Raw genomic sequence first — 20,000 nt, forward strand, 5'->3', positions numbered from 1 at the left:
CAAACGAGTTTCTTTCGTTTTTGGCAAAACGCAAATTTTAATCTGACTCGTTTGCTTAAACGCGATGCTAAATCTCTCCAATTCCATGAAGAATTTCTCTCTTCACAAGGGGACAATTTACAACAAAACACGGTTTTAGAACACTTGGAAAAACAGAACTTGGGCAGCTTCTGCAAGTACCGGTCCTACCGGAGAAGAAATTACGTAAAACAAACGAAACAAAAGACAGAAAACAAAACGACTCCAAATAAAGACTAATCCCAATTTACCCAAAACGCAATGCTTTCCGGTACCTGCAGAAAGACCCAGAACTTGGAATAAAAGGAAAAAAAAAGATGACTTCACACTGAAAGGAAACGCCAAGCCAACATGGCGCACCTGTTCTCACGTGTAATGGTCCCGCGCGGGCCTGGATACAATGAATGCTACATGATGCAACACCGGTCCGACCAGTTCTTGATCAGCGGCCAGAGTTTTTTTAACATTAGTACATGCTTACATAAGAATAGACTTGTTCAGGCCGCCGCGGTATGATAGTAAAGTCGCAGATAATAGACAACAGACAATTCGGTGAAAGCAGCATTTAGAATTGATTGGGGATTTTATCAATCAGTTTACCTGGGATTTTCCTTGCTTACTTTATCAAACAGTTCTTTCCATGATGGTCTGTTTTGGTGCAGTCTGCTTGTTAACCATCGTTCATACTGTTTCGTGTAAACCTAGAAATAATTCATGACAAGGGCAACGAAATTGAAGGTTGAGCAATGAGACTGATTTGTACTTTCACAAGAGACTACTTAAACACCAAGACACACTGTAAAAGGCGTGGTGCCTTAGGCACATCGGAGGATTTGTCAGTCAACCGAGTACGCGTACAAAGCTCTGTAATAATTTGCGCAATAATAAAGCCCCTGACGGGAATAGAGCGAGTTTCGAGTGTCTTAAAACCAAAACCAAAGTAATTACTTTGGCCTATCAAAAAGGACGGAGACAACCAGTAAACCAATCAAAACTCGAAGTAATTATACACGTAGCCGACACAAAGCACGGGAAAATGTGAACGCGTGAGGCCGTGAGCCACGATTGGTTTTGGATTCACTTGTTATTGGTTGAAAAGGTGGCGCGAGAACTTTGAAGTAATGCAAAACCAAAGCAAGTCGCTAATTACTTTCGACACGCAATTGAAAATCGCCCCATATCCGTATATGTCATAAGATGTTATCTGTCGTTCTTGATTTAAAGTCCCAGTAATTTTTTATACATCCGTCCTTTCACGTGAACAAATGAGCCCAACAAATTGATCTGCTCTCTACTGAGTGGCTTCATTGCTCAATTGGTAGAGCATTTCAGAGGTCATGCATGGGTTCGAATCCCGTTGAATTTTTCAGGTGTCTTTAATTGTCCAGATCCAAGTGTGAGGATCATTTCTATCTTTCATACTAGTTTATAGGTCGTTTTCACGTGACGTCACAGCGGCCATGTTGGTATACAAGAACAATAGACGTTCTCTCCTTTGGGAACCAAACTCTATTTTTATGCATATTCCACGCATACATTTTGTATTGTTTTGTATACCACTATGGCCGCCAAGTCACGTGAGTGAAAACCATCTATTGGTTACGTATACAAATTTATTTTTTTTTCTCAGTGCGCGAACGGACGGAATTCTGCGAATCCTGCAATCTGATTGCAATCTCCAAACCGAGCAGAATCCTAGCCCTGGTTCCGTGAACTTGTGTAATGACCTTAAATTTCCATTTTTTTGACGCCGAATCCGTTTACATACAGAATTAAGTGTTTCAAAACAGACTTCTATTAGACAAGAGGCGTCGAAACGTTCAGTTTGTAAGTCGCTTACTGCATTCGCTATCAAACGCGGTGCGAGTCAACAATTCAAAAAGTGATTTCAGAGAGAAAGAGAGAGAGAAAGGAGAAAAATAAATCAGTTATTGACCATCTAAGGGTTGGTCCGTATAATAGCGAAAAACTGTGACCGACCGAGGTGTTTTCACGTTGTGAAAACGTATGAAATACGTTTGTGGTATAGGCCAAAATTATTTCACGCTTCCTTCGGGAAAATCTTCTTTCTCTGGGAACCACGCTTTGATGGAATCGTTAAACTCGTTCTTGATTCCATCATCCAAACAAATAAACCATGAACACGAACACCTACAGCGATTTTTCATGGCTGATTTTGAAACTCGTCCTCCCGGAAATCAAATCACTGCCTTTTGTTGTACATTTCAAGAAGGTTTGCATCCCGTGTTAAATCATTTTTGGTGGCAGTTTCCAGACAAGCTTAGTGAAGTAACCAACAAATAATTAGCATGGATAGTACCTCTCTTTGAAATTGTGGTCCGGTGTAGTAAAAGTTACATATGAGGAAATCTGGACGGTTGGCCTCCCGAAGCTAGAAGACGCAAAAAAAGAAAGAGAAATTACAGGAGAGCAACATCACTTCCTAGCGATAGCGACTACCTTTTATTACAGTATCTCCCTGTGTTTCAACCAGCCATTACTTCTACTGTAAACCTTTCTTTTAAGCGACCCTCACCCCCTCCTCCCCCTACCTCTCGTACGCTAAGACATTTCCGAAGTGTAAAATTGTCTTATCAACGGATTTTCTTGTTGTGTCTTTCTAACGTCGATTTGTGTTTTCTTGTCTTGCCATCCTTGTCTTGTCGTCAATGTTTCGTCTTGTTCCCATTGTCTTATCTTTACAACAGTCCGATGTAGTCTGCTCTTTTTAGTTTACGTTCATATTGTGTCAACTGACTTGTATATAACTGTACAGTATGAATGAGAGAAGTGGTCTAGCTAAGCCTGAGAGAATTACTCCTCTCATTCGTCTATGACCCGCCCTTCAACATACATTCATTTCATTCACTGTACATGTATGGCTTTAATTTATATAGGCCTAATGAATCTTTTTGAGGCTTACCATAACGTGAATGGAGTGTAAAAGTTCCACAAACCAATGGAAAGACTTGATGCGTCTACACACCAACACAAAATACAGTCGGCGAAGCTTTAAACTACTTCTTGATTTGACTTTCCATCTGTGTAAAATGAATGGTTATCACATAAACAAACTGACACTCTTTCAAACGCTGAATTTCGCGACAAAGCCCTTTTTTCTTTTCTCGAATTCTCCAACTGAACAGCTTCGCACGTAAGAGTCAATTGTTGATTCTTTCATTCGCAAAGGGGTCAGCGTCGGTGATAGTAAAATTCATGATAATTTTAATAATCTTGAGGTTTTCTTTCGACTTACTTATTTAAAATGTTTCGAAGACCCTCTGAAAACGGTAAATTATTCTCTTCAAGCTTGCCAAGTCAGTTTCATAGAACGAATCGCATCCTAACCGGAGGAGGTGGCGTGGTACAGTGGTTAGGGCGTTGAGTTTGCATGGTTATTCAAAACGATAGACAATTACAAATGTGAAGACTACCTACATCAGGTCACCGATACACGACAGAGAATAGCCCTAACAAAACTGCGACTTAGCAACCACAAATTAGCCATAGAGACAGGACGTTATTCGAGGCCGCTCAAGAAACCTGCAGAAAGAATTTGCCCAATTTGTAAAATAGAAATGGAGGACGAATACCATTTTCTAAATATATGCCCTGCTTACCAGGAAAAACGATGTTCGTCACTAGACTATTTGGAAAAAGAATATAGAATAAAAATAAGCAGAATGTCACCTAATAAAATATTCATGTTTCTGATAAACCCCCCCTAGCGGAAATGTTAAAATACAAAAACGAATAGCAAAACATATATTCGAATGCTTTGAAAAAAGGAAAGGACTTAATAAATTAATAACTTTTTAGCCATGTATACTTTTGTTGTTTGTAATTCTTAGTTATTTGGAAATTGTGGTCGATATACTATTTATTGTATAAAACTCCAAATAAACATGTCTGTCCGTCTGTCTGTCTGCCGTTCACAACCGTTACAACCTCTGGTTTGGATTTGTTTCCGGTTGTCCCGGATTTAACTCTACCACGCTTTGTAAATACAGTGTAATTTTTGAATAGTGTTCACTTTGTTAAGTTTGAATAGACCTATTCGGCTAACTCAATGTTGTACCCAATTCAAATCTCTCGGGGTTAAGATTCTTTGTGTGTTGAATTTGCATGACAATGAAGCATTCAAATTTAAAATGACATGGAAATACTTGAAACAAAACGTTTTATTCCCAAAAGATTTGCATTGGGTACAACATTGAGTTGGCCGAATCAGTCTATTGTTTCTTTCAGATTATTATAAAGTGGGGTGCCTGTGAACTAGCGTGATAGCTAAGTGCACTTCATCACATTTCTTTACCTTACAAGGCTGAAACAACCTTGTTTCCGGGTTCTTTAATCTTGGCATATCTCTGGGGTGTAAAGATGAAAGGCCCTGGGCACGAGTTACAGTCTCGTCAGTTGCACAGTGTTACAATACTTACCTCAGGTCATTAAGAACAGCAGCAAAGGGAGTGACGCCAATTCCTGTTGCTATGCAAACACTCACATGATAACTCCAAACGTCCTGTAAAAGACACGAGAACACTTTTTCACGCCAAAATGGATTGATTGTCCTTGCACCAATCCTAAAGCTTACATTGCATGCAAGGTAAAAGGAAGAAGCGCCGAAGAGCACTAATCGGGGACACTGTAAATTGAAATTAACAAGTTAACGCAAATCAAATCAAATTTTGGTTTTTTAGGAGAGGGGAAAGCCGGAGTACCCGGAGAAAAACCTCTCGGTGCAGAGTAGAGAACCAACAAACTCAACCCACATATGACGCCGAGTCTGGGAATCGAACCCGGGCCACATTGGTGGGAGGCGAGTGTGCTCACCACTGCGCCATCCCTACACCCCAAATTGTCTTTGGAACATTTCAGCGGTAACCGACTGCAGATTCATATCATACTTTAATCTACTTGATGTTTAATGTCTCCCTACCCTGAATGGGCTTCCATACGGGCCATCAACGACAATCCTGTTTGACGGAAAAGATAACAGCTGTTTAAGAACAATTATTAAAATCTTCAACATCGGTTAATGTTTTTCTCGTGCGCTGATTGATTCACTGATTCTCGGTTACAGCTCATATACCTTAGTTTGACCTTATATGGCAAATGATTGCGCTTAGGAGGCAGCATGGTCGAGTGGTTAGGACGTTGGGTTTGTATGCGGCTGCTCCGGGTTCAAATCCCGTTCTAACCTCTGATTAGGATTTGTTTCCGGTTGTCCCGGATTCAACTCTACCACGCTTTGTAAATAGCCAACTGGTTGCCTCCTGCCAGCACTTCCACTATAAACAAAGCATTTACATTTACATTTACATTTACATTTACATTTACATTTACAAATGATTGCTCTAAGCGTTGCTAAGCTAAATTTTTTTTTCGCCGAAAAGCGAAATTTCTCTCAGAATAAGGCCGCAAAAAAAAAAGATATATATATATGTTAAATATCGCAAAGCTCCCGCACTTTTCTGAAGCCCATACTCAGCCAACCCTGTCTGTAGTGGACATGCCCCTTGGGGAACTCCTCCATGTCTCCGCCTCCTTGAGGTTTCAATCTGTCTTAACGCCGGATAATGTACCTTGGCAATACGAAAGTGTTGATTTATCATACAATTTGATGAATGTAAATCATAACCATCGTTGAAAAAAAGGATTTTTGAGCTTACGTTTGGAGTGTAAGCCCCTAGTCGGAGCTTCTGTTTCGAGCACGCAAATCTTTCGTGGTTCGTTTTTCCTTTGTCGTCTCGTTTGATCAAGCTCTTCCCCTTACCTACACAGCACCACTGTCAGTTTCTTCAGAAACAAACCCCTGATTAACTTGGCAACACTCTTCTCGATGGTTATTTTAATCCCTTCTTTTTTCGGCTAAAACATAACATAACATATCACATAAACGTGCTTACTTTACTTTAGGTGCAATGTCGCTGAAATTTCTGCCATGGTGCACCTCACTTGTCAATTGTCTCTGATCTTCTTGTGATAGCTTTTGAAGCAGTCGATGCGAAAACCTCTCTAAAATATCCAACCCAATTTGTAAATTACTTTTTAAACATAGAAATCTGTATCCAGTTGGACATTAGCAAGCGCAAAAAATACAGCTTAGATATATAAAAAAGCCGCAAAATTGATTAAACTGCAAATGGTGCAAAGATATAGTTATTTTTGTTGTAAGTCACCTGTCCAATCTCCGAGAATCTTACAGTGTATCGAAAACGTGGAATCTTCTGTTGACGGACACTGCGAAAGAGATAAGACAAGTCATTCGACATGAGTAAGGCACCTTTTACCTCTTCACTAGATTATGACCTTAAGTTTAAGTACAAAAAAAAAAAATAAGGCGCTGTAACTAGCAGCAAAAATAGGAGGTTATGAAGATGTTTACAATATCTCTTAGAAATCGCAACGCCATGAAAAGTATGAATTAAATTTAAAGTTTCCTCTGTTCTTAGCTTAATGTAATTAAAAATACGGCTTGCTTAATTGGCCAATAATAACGCCCGTTGTCGCCGAGGGATGGCACTAAACAACGTATTTAGGCAGCTCGTCCCTTTCGACTCTTTCATAGTCAGAACTGGTCATTTCTTTAAAGTCTAGGGAAATACGAGAAATCAACGCACTCAAGTGACAAATTTTGTCTCCTTAAAGTTTTCTCACCAGTGTCAGCGTGAAAGGGTGCCACTCAAATCTTGACACGTCTTGGCAATTGACAAACACATACTAAAAGAAAAACAATACAATTCACTGTGGTTTGAGGTTGTGGCACCCCTCGATCTCGTACCTAACGCCTCACGGCTACGTGAGCAAAAACTGGCTTTGGATCCGACTTGCGCCGGATTTACCCTCTTCGTCCCACGTTTTACCAAGTACTGAATACTACGGTAAAAGCATCAGTCCTACTACAGGGAAAGCAGCCTTGCCAAACAAGATGCAGTTTAATCGGTAACTGTTTTCTTATTAAGGCCTATTTTATTTAATTTCTTTTCTTCAACACCCACCATAATCTACACAAGGCTGAACAGTTCGTAGGAATTGGTTTACCGACTCTTTGCTTTTCTCATTTCTGAGGTCGTAACTGAACCCTGCTAAGAGGAAGGCCGGAATTAGGCTGGTTCGGCGATTTGAAGACAATCTCAGTTTTATTTGCTAATGTTTTGAAAAGAAAGTTGACAGAGGTAGTGTCTCGTATTTGTGGCTGATGGGTGAAAAGTCCGGCTTTACCTGCCCTGGTGCAGCTGTAAAATTCTCTTTTTTCATTTGTATTTCCAACACTCCATCATCATGGTCAATAATCTGAGGAAAACAAATACGTCAAAGCGGGCTAACCAAACAGATCAGTAAACCAGTTATCGCTTGAGAGGATGATTCCTCTTACCTTCGTGATCTTCACTTTCTGAAAACTCCTTATTGCTCGTATTAGTCTCTCCATGGTATAGAAAAATAATGGACCAACGCACCACATCCAAGCCTAGATTCACCGAGAGAGATCAAATCCAAATCGGTTATCTGTTTTTCATGCTGGACATGTCGATTTTTGCACAGTGCTTTATCAAATGCTGGCTCAAGTTGTTCATACAACTCTATGTTCTTTTTGCTTGTGGTAAGTCACTGTAAAAAAGTAGAAATTGCGTACTACTGCGCCCAACCCCTCCCCCCCCCCCCTCCCACCTCCCATAAAAAAACCCCGAAATGCATATGCCTACCACCGTTTATTAAAGTACCTCAGGTTCATCGGCTTTAAACTTCGGAGCCTCCGAACACCATGCCACTTGACTGGTATTGACGATATTGCTTCTATTTGTTTGGATTGAATCACACCCGGGGGAGTGAGTGTCCAAATTTACTTGGTGTTTAATTATCCCCCTGAGAGAAAGAAAGAAAGAAAAAACCATGGCCTTAAGACATTTCTTAAGTCAAGCCATAAATTTCTCACAAGCTGTTTAATACATAATGCAGTATTCAGTTGGACTTACCCAAGACCATGAACAAACAGAAGTAAAAAGAGCACGATAAAAAGATGATGAGAATACCAAAACATTTCATAAGAAGCTTGTCTGCAAAACAACAATAACAGCAAAGGAATGTGAAGGAAAAATTGCGGAGCAGGAAGTATTGACAAAAATCAAACAAAATCATCATCATTTACCTCACAGCAGTCACAGAAGTCAAAACCTGAGGGTTAACACAACAAAATAATTTCAAAAGGACAATGTTAGGGACTTTGAAATAATTATCGGAAGGAGAGGTCTTAAAAGGGAGCAGGCGTAGCTCAGTTGCTGGGTTAGTGCGAGGCTTTGGGAGCAAGAGGTTCCCAGTTAGATCCTCGGTGACTTCAACGTCTGTTTCGACTTTCCTCTGATCCGAATAGCTAGAGCTTTAATTATAAATACCCGTAAAGCGAAGCACTGACAGAGGAAGAGGCGCAAAGGGCACACCGTTGGCTGCCATTCATACCAGCCTCTGTCAGGGCCGTAGCCAGAAAAAGGTTATGACTGAGGCAATGCCGGTCGATGGTTAAATTCTCTTCGTAGGTATTTAGGTGTTTATGATGAGTACATTTTGAAGGCAACACTGGAATCACGCTTTATTAAAAAAAATCACCAAAAAATGGCTGAGGCAAGTGCCTCGGTTTGCCTCATACTGGCTACGGCCCTGTCGGTGGTGAAGGAGATAACGACATTAAATGAAGTGACTTTACCTGTTTTTCTACCTTTTTAAGGGGATGGGAAGGCGACGTGGAAAGGAAACGGCAGACGTTGTTGATGGGAGAGGAAGGGAATTGGAAACATTAGGGAGCTTATGCACGCCACGTTTTTGAGACATGGACGGCAACAGAAAGGGCCGGAGCTATTTTCCTTTTGAACCTGTCTTGACATTACCTCATTTACATTGCTAAGTAGACACCATCAGTTCTCTGGAAGAGAGTATTGTCTACGGGTGCGATGATATGTTCACTTTCGGTTGCCGTTCGTGTCTCAAAAACCAATATTATTATGGTGGGGCTTTAATCAAGTCACTAATTGAGGACGTTGTTTACTCAATCTCGATCCCGCAGCTTTTCTCTTCACTGAGGGAGAGAAGAGCTCTGGGGAACCTTGGAAAAAAATGTCTTCCTATTGGTTTTCGTGAAGAACAATCAAAAGAGTCTCTACTTTGTGCATCCAAGTTAGCACGAGGAGTGAGCAGGCGCCGTAATGTTCAGATAGTCAATTTTTGGCTATGAGAACCCTACGGCGCATGTTGGCCTACATAGAGTTTCTCAGAGCCTTGGGTCGATCTGAGGCTCTGGTGACGAGAATGGGTGCCTCCTATTGAGGTACTCGGGTTTCCTATGGGTGGTGCTTATTAGACAGGGATATTTTTGCGCGGTTCAAAACTATGCGGAGAAAGCAGAACTTGGCAAGTGCTCTTGGTATCCAAAAAGAAAATTGGGGGTGACCATGCATTTTGCAGAGATAATTAAGCTTCAATTTGAAAAAAGAACGCCATACATTGCTTTGTAATTTAAAGCTTTTTACAAATATTGTTGATTAATTATCTTTGAAAAATGCGTGGTTACCCCCAATTTTCTTTATGGATTTCAATAACCCTCGTTGAGATCTGCTTTTCCCGCATATTCATAACAAACCGCGCAAAAATACCTTTGAATTAGTATGCACCGTCCTTAAGTGGTCTTCAGGGAGGTACTGCATCGAATCGAATTGGCATTTAGAGATGTTGGTTTTTGAGGAGAGGGGAAAACCCGAAAACCCGGAGAAAAATCTCTCTGGGAGCAGAGTACAGAACCAGCAACAAACTTAACCCACATATGGCCACGAGTCCAGAATCGAAATCCGGGCCACATATTGGTGAGAGGCGAGTGCTATCATGCACCACTACGACATCCCTACCTTCCAGTGCTATGCCCCTGCTAATTTTGATGCATTTCAATGTTACCTTACTTAGAATTCATTTTCTAAATACAGAATGCCAACTAACCTACTTAATAACACCTTCAACCACATTGCGTTTCTGGCGGTCTGATCGGCTCACTTAGGCCCGTTTTAAACGTCGCATTTCACATGTGCCGAATCCAGTACAAATGAGCGAAAAAAATAAACTCTTTTCATTTGCATTAGATTCGGCACATGTGTAGCCTTAGTCTCAGTTATCAGCTTACTATCAAACTCAATAGAGTGGTAAATCTGCCGTTAGAATTCCAAAAAAACTTATCACGTGATCCGCAAAAGAAGTCGTCACATGACATAAAAAGGTTGTCACGTGGTTCGTGTAAAGCGCGTTGGCGGTCATGGCATTCAATAAAAAACCTTTTTTTCGGATCACATGCCAATTTGTTTAAGATCACGTGTTTAGAATCGAACCGCTTCGGATTCAAATTTCCAACGGCAGTTTTACCACTCTACTGGTTTTGATAGTATATACCGTATGAACTTATAAGGAAACTGATTGCGTCGACTGTTTTGTAAAACTGGAACAGATTAGAGTTTGACGAAATTTAAGAAAACGATCATTCCACGCGCGTTTGTTAGATATGAGATTGGCTGTAGCCAAATCGGCGCAACGCACCAGACCTCGTTGACTATCTTCCATCTCACTCTCAACTCGCGCTCATAAAATTATGCTTACGGATAACAGATTTATTTCACAAGTCACACTGATAAAATAAGAGCGAGAGATCTCTATGGGTTTTTATGACTCTCCATTAAGGTATCCGCTCTTATTGCATCTATTTTTTGTCAGCTAAACTAAGCCAATAACTAAGTGATGAGAACTTTGTTTTGTTTGTGTGTATAATGTCGAAAACTGGAGAATTTATACATTTTCTGCCTACCATTGCAAGTAAAACTAACGTCATTGCAATGCCTGTCAGCCCAGCAACTAAAAATCAAGCAAAGAATAAGACACGTTTATCAGTAATTGACAGCACAACTGCTTTGAACAAACACGTTTTGGTCAGGCATAAAAAGTGAAGAACCTACACGGAAAGGAAAAATACGGATCAACACAACAGCGTTAAGAAACCCATCGGCAAGACGCAAGTAGTTGCTGTTTAAAAAAGAAAGCCACAAAATCGCGAACAAAACTTTATTTCTCAATTAGGCATTCTCAATCCCTACGGAATCAATTAATTTATCGTGTATTCATGTCACGTGCATGGTTCTACCAATGGCAAAGCTCCTCCATCTTCTACATAAACCACTAGCAACTCACAATTCCTCAATTTGCTCTGACGAATGGTTAACACTCAAAACTTCAGCTCGCAAATCTTTTTTACGATGGTCAATTTGACTTTATCAACTCGTTTGATATGATGAAACCAAAATTTTGGGGTGATGTAGCAGCTCTCGTAACGTATAATGTGATTGGCTCGCTACGCAAACCCAAAAACAAAAGAACTGAAACTTAAACTTAAAAACAGTAGAGTACTAAAGTGGTGAGGTCATAAAATTTTGAAATTAAGGGCTTTGTTAGGATACTTTAAAGGAACAACATTTTTTTCGTGTTTACACGTCGTGATACAGTTGAATTCCGAGTAACACAGAGGATCAATCCAATTGACGATCATAGCGAATTACGACCTCAGGAGGTCCTTGTACGAATGCAGCAACCCGATTACTGGACCAACCTCCCTCCCGTCCCATAGAGATGTTAAAAGCGCTTGACGTACCTGAAGTGAAAACAAATTCCATAGGATTCTGGAAAGAGAGAGTCAGACGGGTGAATGAAATTAAAATTCAATACGCCGCTTTCTCGGAAAGGTGAGCCAACGGGAAAACCTTAGACAGCATTGACCAGAACCAGGTTGCTGACCAGCGGTTTCCGTTAAAACAATATGGTTTTCTGGGGGTGCTCAGTCTCGCGGGCTCAGAAAACCTGGTTTTGGTCATTGATATTTAAGGTTTTTCGAGCCAACCGGCTTTTATTCGTCTATGGTCTCTTTTATAAATCTCTAGTCAGTGATTTATGTGACTAAATAATCGATTTGTGCACGTACTTTATGGGACGTAGGACTCAGCTCTTACAACGACTCTCATGATTGGTTCAGAAAACAATGAGCACAGAAAAAAAATATATAACAGAAACAATTAAGCCTAAACACAATTCTCACGGGTATAATAAGTCCCCCTGGAGGGAGGGGAGTCCCAGATTGCTCAGTGAGTTTTGTTTTTAGCAATTTGGGACTCCCCTCCCTCCAGAACTTATTATACTCGTCACCAGGAGTCCCGAGTTCAGTGCCATATTTGAATTGGACACTTTGCGAGGACAACGGTGTCTGGCCGCCATTTTAGTAGGTTAAGTTACAAGTTCTACGCAGTCTGGTGGCTTCGCGTTGCTACTTGGAGATGCTTCAGTGGATTCATGGTTTAGAAAAATTCATGTTCCACGAGCCTGGTGTGTTTATTTAGCGACTGGATTGATTTTCACGAAAAAAAATCGTGCTTGTTTTGGGTCGATCGGAGTCCCTACGCTGGCTTCCGTCTCCCTACCTTGTTACTATACTATGAAGGAAGGTGAACGGGGACCATTTTTCCCGAAACTTCGTGAACGTATTAAAGACAACAACAGCTCACCACATGGTAAGTTTCATCGATTTTTATTTCCATTTTCTTGCAAATTTCCAGACCTAAACTTCGCCTGATATGTCCTCTATATTTACCGATGTGGCACACACAGTGAGCCTGGGTCACCTGTGGGTAAATCTCTCCTTAAATTCTTCAGCCTAACCTGGTTGTGGTAGGAAGCGAAGTTTATATCCTTGAACTTTGAGCTGTAATTGGTTGAAAATCTTGTGGCATTTACAAAATGAGCTGCAATGTGAATTCCTTAACAAACGGAGAAATGACAGAACAGTAGTACTTCAGAACATACATGGACAAAATCATCAAGCGAATGATCGGACGTGACCTTATTTGTTGCTCAACAAATGTTGCACGATGTTGCCGCCTGTTGGATAGGGAGCTTTAGCAACGACGACGGCAACGGCAACGAGAACGTCGTCGTTAAATGAGAATTCGCGTTATTGAAATCGCTTTGCGACTATTCCAAGCATTTTGGCAAACCCTCAAGAAAGAATCTAGTATGAACGGCGCTCAATTTAAGACAGAAAATGAAAATTTATCCTCAAGCGCTAACGTTCTCCCTAAAACCTCTAATTTGGTCATTTCACGTTGTTGATTTGCCGACAACGGCCAAGAAATAGACAAAAATAAAAAAGATGCACGTGCAGAGCTTGCAAAGCTATTGTTTTTGCCCACTACAATATGCAATTTTTTGACTTTCTCGTTGCCGTCGCCGTTGTCGTTGCTAAAGCTCCCTAATGTCAATGTTGCGACTTGTTGAATGGCTGTAAACATATTCAACGTTTGTGGAACGAGAATTTCGAACTCTTTCCATTTTTGGCGGCAAATTTGGAAATGGCGGATGACGAAAGGTTGTTGTCATTGTGCGTGCGAGCCTTGTTGGCCTTGGTTCCATTCAATTAAAGATGATTCTTCACCATCCGCCACCCTGTACCTTCCAAATCACGTGAACGCGACACTGGAAAACCGTTCAACAAGCGACAACTTGTTGAACGGAATAGAACTCATCTCTATTTCGTTCAACATTGTAACAATAGATGTTTGTTTGTTTGCTTTCAATAGCCTCAGTATCATGTAACTGATCTGTTAAAGTGATTATCTGTTAAGTACCTATTAAAAGAGAGCAGTTGAGTTCATATAGTGAGAACTGCATGGCACACTGCTCAACATTTGTTGAGCAGGAGCTGCAACAATTTGGACCGTTTGTCACTCACCGGCTTAACTGAATAATCAACGAATGAAATGATATTAAATGAATCATTTATTCAGTGAACTGCCGATTTGAAATCAAGTGAAGCCATGATCTTCGCAGTTATGAACGCAATTTTAGCAATTGCGTAGAAAAGAGGGCTGAAAATTGCGAGGCCACGGGGTCAAACCCTGTTGAAGGCTTCTCTACACAATTGCTATTTAACTGGGAGGATCATAGCTTCACTTGACTCACTTGATTCCATACTCGCAGTTCAATATATGATTCATTTCATATATCATTTCGTTCGTTGATTCATTCATCACGGGAACATTAGAACCCACCAATGAACAGCTCCCACTGAACATCAGCGGCTTCATAGCTCAGTTGGTTAGAGCGTCGCACCGGCATCGCGAGGCCACGGGTTCAAACCCGTTGATGTCCTGAAATTTTCAAGCTTCTTTACGCAATTGCTAAAATTGCGTAGAGATAACTGCGAGGATCATAGGTTCACTTGATTTACCATTAAAATGAAGTAAATACCTCAGATTGCTTACACATTCTCTTTTATCTATGCAAGAGGACTGAGACCGCGAGTCAGCGAGAGTCAAGCAGTTCTCTGGGATATGCGATGACGTTCCACGTTTCCACTTGACTTTTGACTGCTTGCGCTCTGCCTTCAACTCGCCGGAGAAAAAAGAGAGCGCAATTTTCCCACATTTTGTAAAGAAGGAAAGTAAAATAAAGACAGAAATGCAGTTGCTATGATACTCGACTAAGTAGCTATACAAGACCATAGAATTCCTAAGGCTTCAGTTGACAAATTGCTTTTGTCTTGTGAATCATTCAACGACATTCAGACAGCCCTGTATCAGTTTCATTTCAGGACGCACTAATCCTTGAAATATAAAGGAAGAAAATTATTCAGGCTGGTGACTTACCGGCGGATACGATGATAATCACTGCGCATGCCTGGTGGAACCAGATGTTCTTGTCCAACAAGCGCCCAAAAAAACGACCAATATCCTGTTGAGATAAAATTTTCTTCTTCAGTCGCTTCAGTTTGCTTTTATCGCTCGTCATTTATTTCAGGAGAAATAATTCACTTTTTTCAGCTTAACTTTCTCCAAATTACGTGAGCAGTAGTCGAGTGTCGTATACAGAAACCCGGTCCACTAAGCGGTTTTCGAGACTCAAAAAAATTATTACCTACATGTGGGTTACATAACTTTACTTCGCAAAAAGATTAAAACTAGTGTATGTATTGCTATTGGGTTGTCTGCCTGAAATTTCACCAAATCTTTAAAAATCAGAGCTGTACTAATGCTTGCCTTTCGGAAAACAAGAATATTCCACTTTATCTTACCTTGCTGGAATTTCTGACAAATGATAATACGTTACGACACATTGGAAGAATCACGAAGCAACAACTGACACATAGAACCGAGGCTGAACCACGTGACCAGCACAAACTCTCCTGAAAATTTTTAAACATGAGAATTTTACGATCAGAGAAGCTTAGGTCACGGCCAGAATTAGGCCTAACCAGCAGCAACCCATAAACAGCGGAGTGCAACTTCCATATCATGATCATGTGTTACGTTGTGAGACGAGTAACTGAGGTATTGCTACAGATACCTTGGATGAGTTCTCTTCTCAAAAGAGAGTTTAAAAAATATTCAGCTTGCTCTTCCAGTAGAACAAGAGCCTTAGCCTTCAAGCACTGAAGAGTCAGTCTGTACAAGGGTGCGTCTTGGCAACGGCAACTTGAAAATGGTTTCACTTACCCCTAACATGGTATACAGGTAATAATACTGAGGACGGTATTTATACTTGTAATAGGAACGCAGAAAAACCGCTGTAGTCACCGCACTCATCACGACCTGAAACAACAACAGCAGCAAAAACCATGCAGTTGTGGTTCTCAATTGTCACTCTCCCAAAAAGAAAAAAGCCTGAATATCAACACCAAATTTTGTCAACTGAAAGGCGCTTTTGTTTTCTTGTTTTTTTCATCCCTGCCCAACTTATTCTTCGTGTTTACAAGATTTTACAACACTGTTTGGTAGCACCATGAAAAGACGTTTGAAATACTTGCGAAGCGAAAAAGTGTCCTAAGATTATACAGTTTTTAAACATGATGCCACCTTTGCTCTCTTCTCTCTCTCGTTAAAGGGGCAACCGTACCAAATATGGACTTGCACCGAATGTGGATTTTCCACTGAGGAAAATAGTTCGTTGTAATCGTTTAACTGATCAAATTGCTCTCAAGTGGATCATACAGTAGAACCTTTCAGCCTCGTTCCAGAGTCTTTCGTCTTTCCTCGCTTAACCGATTGACTCCCGTGAACCACTCCCACCCACTGACGAGTAAAATCATCAATACAATACAATACAATACAACTTTATTTCACTACGCTAGCCACACACATCAAAAGCTGGTTTCCAGGTGGGGCGTAGGTAAACACGTTACAATAAAGTATAGATATATGTATATATTTAAAATAGAAGTATATTACATAGAACCTGTGCGATAGTAGGAAGCATGGAGGGCGAGGAGGTAAGTTTGCGTTTGAAATCACAAAGCGGTTTTGCGCTCTTTGCCTCATAGGTCCTCATAGGAAAGATTATTCCAGAGCCTTGCACCACTATACTTAAAGCTGCGCTTCAAAAAATTTGTGTATGGCCTTGGAAGTGCTAGATCAGTCTCGATATTCCTAAGATTGTAATTTCAGCTTTACAAAGGAGTTACTCAATTGGGGGGCAGATAGATCATTGAGCCTTTGTATGGAAGCGCCTGGTTTCAAGGGTTTTCCATTTCAGGTTATTCAACACATCTGTGGACCTAACATCATATGAAAAGCCTGTAATAACCCTTCCCGCACGATTTTGGATTTTTTGTAATTTATCTTTCAGTTGCTTACCACATGTATCCCACATGGGTGAGCAGTAATCAAAATAAGGTTGAATGAGTGACCTGTATAAAGTTACGAGGGTGCAGAGGGGGACAAAAGGCTTAATTCTTCTCAAAGCACCTATGCCAGCACATGCCTTTTTACATATATACTCAATATGAGTTTCAAATGTAAGCTTTTCATCTAGTAGAACTCCCAAACGTTTGTTAGAGGTTACGCGTGAAACCAAATTATTATCAATGGAGATTACATTACGTAAATCTCCAGATTTAGTGTTCAAATTATATGTTGACCCAACAACCATTAACTTAGTTTTGAGAGGGTGGAATTGGAGCTAATTATCATTGAGCCAGTCGCTTATATTTTTTAAATCAGAATTTATAGTATTGGCAAGTGCGCCAATATCAAAACTAGATGTAAAGATTTGAGTATCGTCTCCATATAAACAGGGGGTAGTGAATTTTAAACAATTTGGTAAATCATTTATGTAGATAAGGAAAAGGAGAGGGCCGAGAATAGAGCCTTGGGGAACTCCACAGAGTAAGTTACTTTGAGAAGATAAGCAACCATTTATTAAACATTGTTGTTGTCGGGCAGTAAGATAAGACTTGAACCACATCAATTCTCTATCAGCGACTCCATAAAACTCAACTTTCTCTAGTAAAATCGAATGATCAACTGAGTCGAAGGCCTTACGAATATCAAGAAAAACTACACCTGTCAATTTTCCCTTATCCATATTATCAGACCAATCATCGCACATTTTAATCAACGCCGAGACAGTCGAATGGAGAGGGCGGAAACCAGACTGGAATTTAGAGAGAACAGAATTAACTTTCAAATAGTGATAAAGCTGTTGAAAAACTTCTTTCTCGAAAACTTTACTTATTATTGGCAGGATTGAAATGGGTCTATAATTTCCCATATCACGACGGTCATTGCCTTTATAGACCGGGCACACACGCGCATTTTTCCAGTCATCAATAAAAATTCCAGAGGAAAGTGACAAATTAAATATAAAAGTCAAAGTGAGACAGCGTACAATCCGCAAGTCTCACTCCTAGGAGTGAAGGGGTTTAAGGGGCTCCTTTGTGTGCTTAATCCATGTTTGCCTACGAAACATAAAAAGTCCACTCGAGCAGTCTCTCTTTCCACGCTTAGTTTGTGGAACGCCAGGCGAAAGTGAAAACAAGGAGGGGTTCACTTCCCACCCTGGAAAGAGTTTTTCTCTGTCTTTGGGTGCGTAAATTTCCATTAGTAGGGCTGGCGCTCACATGGTTTACATGGGTAGAAAATTAGCACTTCAAATTACCCTCTAATAGTTAAGAAAGTAAACACAGGCGCGAGAATAACTAGAATTTTGACGAGAATGGATCCACCACAGTCAGGTGGGACACTTAAATATAACAAATACATAACCTTGCGTTACACCACAGTTTATGGAGGGGAACTATCTTTAGACTGGTGAGGTGAACATGCTACATGCATATTTGAAAATGTCATCCTCGGTGATAACTAATCATTCTCAAAGAAGTGAACTCATCCTTCAAACGATATCCTTTGGGCGCATGGAACGACCGTTTTTCGTCGCCTTGTCTGATCTTAAATTTGAGCGACTTAGCAACATCCCGCGTGCGGGAGATGTTTGCTAAGCGCTCAAGAAGCCAGAGTTCACTCGGCCTCGTGCAACTCTTACCATCTTCTTTCATGCCAAGCAAGTACACGCTGAACCGTTTATTATTTGTTTTATAACGTAACCAAAACATCTTGTGGCATCCATTGTCTCATTTGAATGCCTGTCGCTCATTAACTTGTCGAGCTGGTTTCACTTAGGCTTTCAAATCGCTTTGCCGGTGATTTCGGGGAAATATCCGCTAACGGTTAAAAAGTGAGATTTCTAAATCTTCTTTTCATAAAGTTGCGAAGAAGTGTCAGCATTTTTGGCGGTAGACTGGTCGGTCATTCTTGTAGTTTGAGGAAAAGACATTTTTCTACCGGCGGCGCCCGCTAAAATAGTAAATGGGTAATTGCCAAATCAGAGCGCGCGCTTTAGAGCGGTTTTCAAATGAGTGTCGTAAAACCAAAACCATAGTAATTACTTTAACCAATCAAAAAGGACGGAGACAATCCAGTAAACCAATCAAAACTCAAAGTAATTACACGTAGCCGACACAAAAGGCGGGAAAATGTGCACGCGCGAGCCACAATTGGTTTTGGTTTCACTTCTGATTGGTTCAAAAAGTGGCGCGAAAACTTTTAACCAATCACTGAGTGAAGTAATCATAAACCAAAGCAATTCGCTAATTACTTTCGACACTCAATTGAAAACCGCTCTACTTTTGTAATTGGATTGCTATCAGTCAACTCAAGACTCGATTTACGAGATGCCATATCAAAGAAATAGACCTCTTACTTTCTTGAACTTGTGGCTTCAGGTTTTAAGGAACGAGGCAAGTGGCGTGTGACAACTGACATTGCTAGATAACGTGAATGGATTTCCGACCAAACCCAGATCGGAGAGACAAAATTGTTCATATAATGTTCCAGCAACTATTAGAATGTTTCTACGTCAATCTTCGTTAATATTTTACGTTCCTGGGAAAAAAATAGCCGCTCTTCACTGCCAGCAAGCAAGAGTTTCAGGAAATAAAACTCCCAGCCAGCCATCGTGTGAGACGGCTTTTAACGAGCCAGCATATTTTAAAATGCGAAATGACACATATTGCCAGCCAGCGCATAACGTTTGCCAGCGAGCGGTGGCGTACGTTATGAGCCAGCCAGCAAGGTTTCAACATCAATAGTAATAAATAATTACATAATAAATGAAAATTAATAGTAATAAATATTAATAATATTAATAATAATAACAACAATAATAATAATAATAATAATAATAATAATAATAATAATAATAATAAGCTGTACTTACAGTTTCTAGAAATAGAGGTCCTCGCTAAAATATAAACTTGGGAAGTAGTTGCAGGGCGATCAAGGTGACACGTAAACGAAATAACAACGCAATGAACACAGAGTCAAAATGTTAGTATAGTTTCTTTTTCCAATGGTGTTGCACTATAACAACTTGGCATCTAAGGACGTTCGCGCGAAAATTAATCTTGCTGTTTCAATCAAATGGAAACCATTCCCTCTCTACTTTTCGCGAAACGTGACGATGCTGACGATGAGGTGGTAATCACATGCCAAAAATGCACAGTCAATTAATCCTTATCGCGAAACGCAACGATGCTGACGATGGGGCGGTAATCGCATGCCAAGAATGCACAGTCAATTAAT

At 40.4% G+C, this 20,000-nt stretch overlaps 1 protein-coding gene across 2 annotated transcripts in view; it reads right to left on the bottom strand.

The window, feature by feature from the left end:
* The window catches only part of LOC138054431 (NADPH oxidase 4-like), a 29,652-nt gene that overhangs the window by 2,767 nt on the left and 6,885 nt on the right, over nucleotides 1-20,000 (bottom strand). The window contains exons 2-20 of one of the 2 annotated variants that reach the window (XM_068900872.1): nucleotides 15,579-15,674; nucleotides 15,158-15,268; nucleotides 14,733-14,817; nucleotides 12,748-12,845; nucleotides 11,690-11,717; nucleotides 10,853-10,899; nucleotides 8,168-8,193; nucleotides 7,995-8,075; nucleotides 7,743-7,884; nucleotides 7,397-7,489; nucleotides 7,243-7,314; nucleotides 6,679-6,741; nucleotides 6,201-6,261; nucleotides 5,928-6,036; nucleotides 4,958-4,994; nucleotides 4,458-4,540; nucleotides 2,942-3,059; nucleotides 2,339-2,410; nucleotides 619-719 (exon numbers count right to left, since the gene is read on the bottom strand). In XM_068900872.1, the coding sequence (XP_068756973.1) occupies nucleotides 619-719; nucleotides 2,339-2,410; nucleotides 2,942-3,059; nucleotides 4,458-4,540; nucleotides 4,958-4,994; nucleotides 5,928-6,036; nucleotides 6,201-6,261; nucleotides 6,679-6,741; nucleotides 7,243-7,314; nucleotides 7,397-7,489; nucleotides 7,743-7,884; nucleotides 7,995-8,075; nucleotides 8,168-8,193; nucleotides 10,853-10,899; nucleotides 11,690-11,717; nucleotides 12,748-12,845; nucleotides 14,733-14,817; nucleotides 15,158-15,268; nucleotides 15,579-15,674 (1,523 nt within the window). The remainder of the gene's footprint in view (nucleotides 1-618; nucleotides 720-2,338; nucleotides 2,411-2,941; nucleotides 3,060-4,457; nucleotides 4,541-4,957; nucleotides 4,995-5,927; nucleotides 6,037-6,200; nucleotides 6,262-6,678; nucleotides 6,742-7,242; nucleotides 7,315-7,396; nucleotides 7,490-7,742; nucleotides 7,885-7,994; nucleotides 8,076-8,167; nucleotides 8,194-10,852; nucleotides 10,900-11,689; nucleotides 11,718-12,747; nucleotides 12,846-14,732; nucleotides 14,818-15,157; nucleotides 15,269-15,578; nucleotides 15,675-20,000) is intronic. The other variant, XM_068900873.1, reaches the window with a different exon arrangement.

The sequence above is a fragment of the Montipora capricornis genome, chromosome 6 (assembly GCF_036669925.1).
Source record: "Montipora capricornis isolate CH-2021 chromosome 6, ASM3666992v2, whole genome shotgun sequence".
In the NCBI taxonomy this organism is placed as follows: domain Eukaryota; kingdom Metazoa; phylum Cnidaria; class Anthozoa; order Scleractinia; family Acroporidae; genus Montipora; species Montipora capricornis.